Source organism: Styela clava, chromosome 1 (genome assembly GCF_964204865.1).
Source record: "Styela clava chromosome 1, kaStyClav1.hap1.2, whole genome shotgun sequence".
NCBI lineage: Eukaryota > Metazoa > Chordata > Ascidiacea > Stolidobranchia > Styelidae > Styela > Styela clava.
In genome coordinates this window covers 17,686,602-17,696,900 of record NC_135250.1, presented here as the reverse complement: position 1 = coordinate 17,696,900, position 10,299 = coordinate 17,686,602, and the positions used below count along the sequence as shown (strand labels likewise).

The following is a 10,299-nucleotide window of genomic DNA, read 5'->3' as shown; positions in this document are numbered from 1 at the left end:
TAAATTGTGCTACTTGAGATGACAGTTTACCATCAATGTTAATTGAATTATTTTTTTTACTAAATTATTGCTTAAATCTTGAAATTTGCACAAAGAAATCAAACAACAAAGTATTAAAAGTTTTACTTACATTATATTTAACTAAAAGTGCTTTTCAATAATATTTTTATCAAACATAATATACAGACATTATACATAACTCTCAGATGATAGTTGGCCGAGTTAATACAAATATATATCATAAACTTTTATTTAGGCCAAACATTTGAATTAATCTTGACGTAAAAGTAAAAAAGCACTCACGTGGTGAGAACTTGTGGGTTTATAGGGGGCAACACGGGTTTCGTGTTGAGAGTTTCAGATTCAAACGGTCTTGGAGTTAATGGAGTTACAACATGGGGTGAAGTAGCTCCCTCCAATGACCCCTTAAAACTTTCAAGAGCATCCGATAGCGCAGATAGGTCGAGAGGTTCATTGGCGAAATCAGTGGAAGACAATGTTGGTAACCCAGGGACTTTTATGCCACCGCCTTTATTCTTCTCAATTGGGTTATCATCAGCTTCAGAGAAATCTCGTGCAGAAGAAAGACCCGATAAACTAGAAGTACTGTCTCGAGCAGTGTCCGAAGAGGTATCGGAACTTGAATCAATGTCACCCAGCTTCAAGTTGGTTCCAGCAATCGGGTAAAGTGTTGAGGCAACAAATGATGGATCCTGATACATAGAGGCAGCTTGAGTGAGTGGACTACCTTCCAATATAGCCGGAGCTGTCATGGGTACCATCGGTCTAGAAAAGAATAAATCAACAATATTTAGTAGCTCCCTGATATTATTCAATACTGACTTAAGATTGGGGATTTGGATTTTCGCAATGACAAAATTGAATTAATTGGAATCATTTGGCAATCAACAACATATCGCTTGAACACCAAGTCTGTATTGGTTTAGTTTATTATTAGAAACCTATGTATTGGCCTGTGAAATAACCTAATAATGTTCAATATCTCGCATGGATTGGAGAGACCAGTTACTCTTATGATCCACTGATGCAATGATAGAATGTCACTGTCATTTATCATTATCACCATGAACCAACTCTCAAGCAAGCTTGAGGGTTGTTTCCCCTCAAGCCCGGGATTTACGACTTTTTTTTTATCCCAGGTTTGTTTTGAGTAGAATTACGGGATTTAACTCTTCAGGACACCAGAAACACTGCCATCCTCCGAAAAATTGGCCAAGTTCCGAATGTTTAAACTACCATGTAACCGATAAAACACATGTCGCACAGACTCTGTAAAAATACCCTCACACTCAGAAATTCGTAGACTACAAGAATCTCCCAACAGATGGACATCGAGAGCTGTGGATTGCCTTCGAGTTTAGCTCAAATGCAACGCTTTGAAAAAAAAAAAGGCGACACGTCTCTGCTCTCCACATGTTGGAAAATTTCATTTACTCCTGTTGTATTAAGTAACGCATGATGTTGAGATTTGGTCAAGTGTAGGCCAGCAAAATCAGAAATCGTCCTAATGATGATACTCTCGATGCTCACATGTTTTTGCGTCAGTTTTATAATTAATCACATGACTCGGAAATCCTGACCCTGGGATTTCAAAACTAGTCCCAAAATAGCAACCCAGTTTATTGCACTCTGGGTCAGCGGGGAGATTGGAACTGAGGTCTTTAATCTGTGATCCAACGCTCTAACCACTACAAAAACAGGAATTAGACGTTATGGATTAGAATAAGTAAAAACACTTTTCACTTACCTGGGGAAATAATCAAAATGACCACCGTAAGGTGTGCCTTCAATCGCTTCTTTTGCAGCACTCTCTCTTCTTCTAATCGATGCTTCTTCCTGTTTTTAACAGAAATCATTAATAAAAATAATGGTATTTTAGAATTACAAAATCTTTTATTTCATATTTAAATGATCTCTGAAAACATAAATGGAATGGATTGGAACATTATTTCTGTTTGAATTTAAAACAGACAATTACTATTATCATTAATTAAGCTTAACAGAACATGATATAAGATAGTATTTACAAATTTATCCCGGGGGAGAGGAAAGGAATGATGATGATAATATAAGTATTGTTAATATTACTGGCAAAAGTATTATTTTCTACATGCTGTTATTGTTGGATGACTATAAGCAACCTTTTGTTATATCATCTTCATTAAAAGCTGCAATGATTTGCTGCTAATATAATGTACGGTAGGTATCCCACTGAAATGTGATAGCCATGTATCGACAACCATTCCAAAACAACTTCTGAGTGTTCTATGTACCAAATTAGAAAAATTAATTTAAGAACCAACCACAGGTGTCTTCACTGATTTGGTAGCTTGTTTGGATGACAATGCATCATTACTTCCAGCAGTTGAATCAACAATAAAAGAAGGACGAGACCAAGTTCTTCTCATGTTACCTGATGTATTTGTATGCTGGGTCGCTGAAAAGGCAATAATTGCACCATTATCAACTACTTTTTATGATGCGTTGTCACACAGGACAAGGTTCTATACAAGCATTCACATTCTGTAAGCAGCAACCTTATTTTTTGAAGAAATCAAACTTTACCCGGTCAGTATCGTGATGAAGAAGGTGTTGAAAAATTGCAACACTGACCAACAGAGTCAGCTTTAATGTAAATATACAGGGTGGTCGCTAGAAAACAGAACATTTGTCAAACATTCATTTCTTTTTACAAAAAATAACTTCACAAAGTTGTTTCCTGCCTTCTTCCATGATGTGGGTGTCACAATAGAAATCAAATACAACCTAAAAGGTATCAACCTTAAACAACCTAGAACCTGGAAGGAATATAAACATGTCGAAAAAGAAATGACTAAGCACCCATTTTATTTGTGATCTTATCTGACCTTCAAATTTTCTGCTTCTTTAGCAATCACCCTGTTTTTGTTGAGGTTGCTTTGAAAAACCCTATATAAAAACACATGTCTATTTTATACACATCCTCACCTAATCATTGCGGGTGATGGTAAAGAGTCAGTTAGGTACTGAGATATTCATAAAGTCTCTATTCGAATGGCCTCCTTCGTAATGAGTAGTAATATTTATCAGTAAGTTTAATATCCATTATTAATATTAGATTTTATTAGAATATGGAATTGAAGGATGGAAACACTCAAAATACTTGTGTCATCTTTAAGAGCTGTTGTAGATAACTGAGTAGGTTGGTTTGTTGGTGTCAAGAAATCTGTAGCTTCAGACATCCCAAGATAGTCCATGACTAGTTGTCGTAGTCTGTCATATGCTTCTGCTAGTTTATCTGTGTGAGAGAAGATTCAATTATGTCAAAATGTAAGGTCAAATCAGACTTTTATTGATGCAAATTGAATACTATGGCAAGATTACAGTTATCAAGTTCTTCATATGAAATTATAAAAAAGACAGAGTATTTTTCTATATATGTTCAGACCAAAACACCTCCAAGTTAAGCAGGTTGACATGCTGTAACACATACTTTTTGTGCAGTAACGCTGTAACACATACTTTTTGTGCAGTAACAAGTACATATAAAGGGTAATCAATAAACCTATATAATCTCATGAAAAGGTCGATAGCTTTTATTAATATGACACATATCAAACAGAATCGTAAAAGTTTGTTCAAAGTTGAATTCAATATAAACGATCATCACATTATTGCAATATGTAATTGTGTTTAATTTAAAAATTTCTAGTTGAAATAATAAAAATAGTAATTAGAACAGGCAGGATATCATTTAAAAATATACATTTATATAATAATTGCAAATGAAGAACAATCAGACAATATACCTCCATTTATTGTCATGTCAAAATATCCAGGATTATCCTGATTTATATCTTTATACATATTAGCCCGAGATTTTGAAATTTGTTGAATCTCTACTTCTGTAACATTTCCATTTTCCATCAATTTTTGTTCGTGTACATCTGGGTCAAACGGCATAATCAAGACATATCTTGGTTCGAAATGAGTATTTTTAAGAGTACGAACACCCTGAAAAAGGAAAAGAATTCGAAATTTTCACAAAGAAGAAGATAGTCGATGACAGCTTTCTACTTTGGCTAGGATGGTGGGTATGGCGCTTGAACTCATGACAAACTAACACAATAACCTTCGAGCCATCACTCAAAGGTATATTCAGAAATGCAAACAATCGTTTTCATATTATTTATGGTTAATACCATACCTCAATTTCCATATGAACTACACAAGCTAGTCCTTCTTTCGCAACATTCTCAATTGCATCCATAGATAAACCATAATAAGCATCTCCTATTTTACATGTTTGTATGAAACACCCTTGCCTGGAATAAGAAAGAAATCAAGCTAAAATACTTTTTACAGTCATCAGATCCAAGAGGCGGGCAAAAAAGGATCAAATTCACAATGAACAATTGAAACTTATCAATTATTTCAAATAATTATTCAATGCCAATAAAGAAGCTAATTATTTTCATCTTAACTCAGATGCATTCCCAATTTCAAGCTCATTAAATATACATTGAATTCTATGCATTCTTCGATAAACGTAACATCACATAACTAGTAGGTCACCTCACAAGATTATGAAACTCATCCTTGCTAATAAAATAATAATCTTTCCCATCCATTTCATTTTGTCCAGCAACTCTTGTCGTGTGTGATATTCCATATCCAAAGAAATCTGGAAATTCTTGCACAAGTCTGTGACATAATTCACTTTTTCCAGATGCTTGAGGACCGGTCAGTACAAGCATTGGATAAGGCATGGTAATATTTGGCAGCGTGCTAGAAAAAGACAAGAATAAAACATATTTCAAGATTTTGGTTTTATGCTTCGGTATTCTTTAGTAATCATAACAAATTTGATGCTGTTTATGGAACATTGATTTTTTGTGCTTTGAGAAGAAATATTGACTGAAAACAGCCATCTCAAAATAGAAAAAAAATTTGTAATGAAAGGTAAAAAATTAAAGTAATTAAGCTACATGTGAGTATGGTGATGTCTAGAGACAAATATTTGAAAATTTGATGAAAATATTATCAAAAATGAATATACCTGTTATCATGATATTTGAATAACCAAGGAAGTAATTTGATTTTAAATAGATTTTCTAAATGTGGGGCATCTAAACCATTTGCAAATATTATTTTAATAATAAACATAATATTGCTGCTGAGCCGCTGAGTTCTTTGCTATCATTTATAATTCCTCTTTGTATATTCACTTAAAGATTGGCCTATCTATCTCAGAGTCGCAAGTTCAACCTCTTGAGTTCAAGTCTGCTGCAGTCAACTATTACGCAACATTAACCTCTTGTTTACAGCAGGAAAATAAACCAAATCATAACAATACATCTCATACCATTCATATATTTTCTTTGGTTGGAGAAAATTGTAAACAGTGTGAGTGATGTGATCTAACGTAGCTTGTAATTCAGGTGGTGAATCAAATAAATTGACGGCAGAAATTTTTTCTTCAACTTTAACATGATAATGATCCAATTCAACGAGTTGAGGTACTCGGAATAGAACGTGAAGACGATATTCTTCCAGAGTCTGGAGTCACGAACATAGATGTAAATTACCATTGAGCAGATATTTAATTTTTTAAATGAGGATGCTCAGATAATTCAGTTTTAAACGAAATTGAAATTATTATTATTCAGAATTAGTATAATCTGAATTACTCATTTTCAATGTTTGAGCAAAATCAAAATGAATAGCAGGAGTTCTCAAAATCTATCCATTCAAATTTTGGCATCTTTAATTTTGTTTTTGTTACGACTGAGAGGTGTAGACCGATTATATCACACAGATTTAAAAAAAAAATTGAATCTCTGTTCTTCAGCCATAGGAAATGGGGAAATGTGCTTTACTAATGAGTCCAATAGTTGTTGATCCCTAAAAATAATAATATGTGTTCCGTGCTTCAGTCCACATAATATGGAATAAGACTATGACAGTTAAGTCCTTGGTATTGTTTGGTACAAGTCGCTAAGCCCTGAGTCATCCAGAATCTTAATTAAAATACAGGTCCTAGCAAATTTCATAGTTCGACTCCAGAGTTGTGACCAGCTGCTTTCCAGAGCCAAGATAAGTTGCTGATGTTTTGAGTCACAAGTCTACCACAAGTCATAAATGATTTAATAAACATGGACATGGAGTTACATTGAAATAAGACTGGAAATTTTTAACATTACGATATTTTAAAACCAAACCAAGATGAATTGGAAACAGACACTATTAATTAACATTTATTAATGTTGCAAAAAGCGAATAAATTTTCTATTTTTTCAAATCATCTGGAATTTTTTTGCTATTTCGAATACTTGGTCAAAAAGATTTTTGAGTTTCAAGTCAAATTCTTTCAGGTGGTTAGTAGATTCAAATCATTTCGTTTAAACACTGCTAATAACCAATCTATGCTTATGCTGAATATATAAAGCAGCAATATTGAACTGAAAAGATTTCAGATTTCTTTGCTTTGTGTAAATTATGTTTTGTCTAAAAGTTCAGCCAAGAAGAGGGAGTGGAAATAACAGCAGACTTACCCCAATTGGATTTCTCATTAGATTCAATTTCCTTAGCAACTCCAGTTTTGTGATATGTTCAATTTCATCAATATTTCCAATCTGGTTGTCTTCAAGATCAATATCTGATAAGAGATCGTGATTTTCCAAACCTGATAAACTTGCAATTCGATTTCCTGATAAATCTATTGCTTGCAACCTTTTCAATGTCTCAATGCCAGAGATTTCAAGAATAGAATTATGGCCCTAAAAATAAGAGATTGGTTTACAAAAACCATATGGTAACATTTTCAAAAGCCTATGACACATAGCCGTCATTTATATTAAAGAATACTCCCTGCGGCGAGATTTCCTATAGCGAAATTTCCTGTGGCTAATTTTCTGGACACGACTGAACATACGCCATATTGAGAATTATTATTGAACCAAAATCTACTTTAAATAAATAGCAGAGATAAAAGTGAACAATATATATTGAAAAAAGTGAGTTGTGAATATTTCAAAATATGGAAGCTTGAATTTAAATTTTACAGGCTAGTTTAAACTTAAAGCAACCAATTACATTTTACTTTTACATAGTATTTACAATACCTATATGTATTGCCACCAGGTTGTTTTAACAGAATGTGTTATATTCATAAACAAAATCGACATATGTCATAATGTACAGATCTTACCAAAGACAAGAATGATATCTTCAGATTATCCAGCCCCGAGATGTTTTCAATTCTGTTGTAAGCAAGACACAGCGTTTGAAGAGATTTGCATTTTTCAAGTCCTTTGATGCATGTAATGTGATTGTGATCAAGGTTGAGAGTTTGTATGAATGGGAATTGAGATATATCGGGTATTTCAGAGATTTCATTGTGCGAGAAATTTGCAACCTGAAAATTTTAAATAATAATAATATTGATACTGGATACTGTTAGGACACTCTAGATCTGACACGGGCAAACTATGTCCCGTGGGCCAAATCCGGCCCACTGGCTGATTCAATCTTGCCATGCATGAGGCCTTTTAAATTCTGATCGTATCCTATGTACCGGTAAGTATTTTGGAGGGTCACAGACTTTCATGTTAGGGGGACGTTAACAAAACTTTGCGTTTTCTCGCTCACTCAATTCGACGGAGTGATTTCCACACCTTTTTCTTTCACTCGGTGTGCTTGTCATGTATTGTCATGTGTAACTTTCTACGTCACACTTACATGGCCCGCCAGTCTGAGTGGGAAGAATTTTTGGCCCCTGGTTAAAAACAGTGCCCACCCCGGCTCTAGATCATACTTCACTACCACTGCTATTTATTTTTCCTAACTGGTCATTTTTCGGAAAATTCACGACCACACATTAAAAATTGTTAAATATAAAACACAGACAAATCTAATGTAAAAAACTATAAGTATATTTACCCTCAAATTGAAAGGAGGTTCAAAGTCTAACAAATTTTCAATTTCATTGTGAGAAACATCAAGTTCAATCAAATATTTAATGGCACTCAAAGGAGAAAGATCACTGATGTTATTATATTGTAGTTCAACCTTCTGTAAGTGAATATATTCTTTAAGAATGGAAACATCACGAATTCCAAAACCCTGTGAAAAAAAAGAAGAAGAATGGTTAACAGAATAAAATATATCAACGGTATACATTTTGTGTATACGTTCTGCTGTAGGCAGCGATTGCCGATATAAGCACAAGTTTAATGGCGATAATTTTTTCTATTAATAGAGCCCACATTAACAAAACTTCCAGGGAATTTCCAGCTTGGTAGCAGCGTCGAGGTCTTAATGGGAATTTTCATGTGAGTTCCTGCAAACATGTTTTCAGTAAATTTTGCAAATATTTGTACAAAAAGTGACATAATCATGTCTAGAAACATACTTATTGTATCAAATGATGGCTATGGTAACTGATTTAAATAAAATTCAATAAAAAGATAGCATTTCTTTTCAATCAGGCAATGAAAGTGATTTAGATCAAGATTCTGGTGTTGCAGGTTCGAGTAGAGAGACAAAAAAGCCCCAGGTAATTCAGGGGGTAAAAATACAGAGGGACACATTCTCATGCCGTCATTGCTGATTTAAATTAAAGAATCCCAAACTGTTATTAAGTTTGTGAAACAGCAAACAATAAAGAATGCAAAAAATACAAAAATCTGTTTGAATAATGTTATAAATAAAAAATTTGTCAACTCACAGGAAGTGAAAGATTGAGAAAAGTGATTTTACTTCCATCAGCAGAACAAGTTAAGTTTGATAAAGCTTTTGACATCATTTTATGGTTCAGAGTTTGAGCACCTCCCTGAAATAAGTATTGATATACACTCAAAGGAAATGAACTACAACAAAAAGCCGGCAATCGATCAACCATCGATAATAATCTTATGAGATCGCTGATCGCTTATAGTTTACAGATTACCCAGGATCGAATAAACAAAATAAAGAATACTCATTACTATTTTTATATTTTATTTTCCCTCTATTTCAAGATACTTGGGCTATTGGGACTGGAATAATTGACACTATTGTGACCTAGAGATGGGCTACGACCAGTGGTGGGATTCAAATTTTCCATCAGCCGGTTCCTTAACAAAATATTCACCTGGAGGTATATTTACTCGGCTATCACAGACAGTCCCGAACTCGTTTTAGAACCAAAGTAAGGAAAATCAGAATAAAATTATGGCATAATCGTAACCTGGTATACATACTACAGGAGTACCCTTTTTATTGCTCAATAAGCTAATATGAAGAATTTACAATAGCCACAGCACACCTCTTCCATATCTCCTTCTTCTTCTGCATCTGACGAAGCATCATCAGGAACAAATGGAATTCCTTCCACTGTTCCATCAGGAAGAATACGAGTTGGTGTAAGTTCTAAATCAACATCTAACACTTCTTGATCACTCAAAGTTAGCTTTTGAGCATCAATAGGAGGAGGAAGAGGATCTTCAGGTGGAGGTTCGTTTTCCTCGGGAGTTCCTAAACATAAGTTCAGAATATTATAAATAACCAAGATAAATCCAATAATCGATCAGATTTTATCATGTAAGGCTATCTGTGTTTATACACAAAGACTTTATAGTTAGTCATCATGATAGGCAATACAAACATCCTTGATATTGATATCATGTCCATGCATCTAAAACAAAATAACTGGCTACTAGTAATACCATACCGGTACCTATCCTACTGCATTATACTGTTAGGATAGGATAGGATTTACATATTTATCCCGGGGGAGAGGAAAGCCGACAAGACGGCTTATCCATATGGCGAACCATGGCCTCTCGTCCGGTTACCTACCATTCCAAGTCGGGTATGGGATTAGTTACCGTATATTGTTTGTTTTCGGAAGCATGGACTTGGTGGTGGAGGAAGCCGTAACCGACCACCGGTTACGTGAACCACCCAACGACGGCGAGGAGTCCAGCAATCCTCTCGCACATAACCATCCCTACATGGGATTCGAACCTGCGAACCCACGCAGAGTAATTAGAGGTGCGGTGGCGAGCGTATTCCTAACGCTTAGCCCGTTGAGCCACACCGCCGCGCCGTTATATTAATTTATGCTCACTTTTTTTTTCCGCGCTTGGCGTTCTACTTCTTGACTTAGCACTTTTCTTTTTCATATTTTCCAATCGTCATTTAGGCTTAGGCAACTGCTCAGAAAAATATTTAACGTTACAAGTACATTTACAAACTTCAGTGCCTTGAGACAAGGAAAACCCGCTCATAGACGGTGCGTCGCCGTAGCCTTAGTGA

At 34.7% G+C, this 10,299-nt stretch overlaps 1 protein-coding gene across 1 annotated transcript; it reads right to left on the bottom strand.

Moving 5' to 3' along the window:
- Positions 1-113: 113 nt before the first annotated feature.
- LOC120346156 (uncharacterized) lies at positions 114-10,299 on the bottom strand. The gene is made up of 14 exons (XM_039415826.2): positions 10,112-10,299; positions 9,308-9,516; positions 8,729-8,833; positions 7,942-8,124; positions 7,211-7,417; positions 6,555-6,779; positions 5,366-5,559; positions 4,576-4,788; positions 4,208-4,325; positions 3,810-4,014; positions 3,164-3,298; positions 2,325-2,458; positions 1,769-1,857; positions 114-786 (listed from the first exon to the last, which is right to left on the bottom strand). Exons 1-14 carry the CDS (start codon positions 10,164-10,166, stop codon positions 300-302), a joined length of 2,559 nt encoding a protein of 852 aa, XP_039271760.2. The 5' UTR covers positions 10,167-10,299; the 3' UTR covers positions 114-299.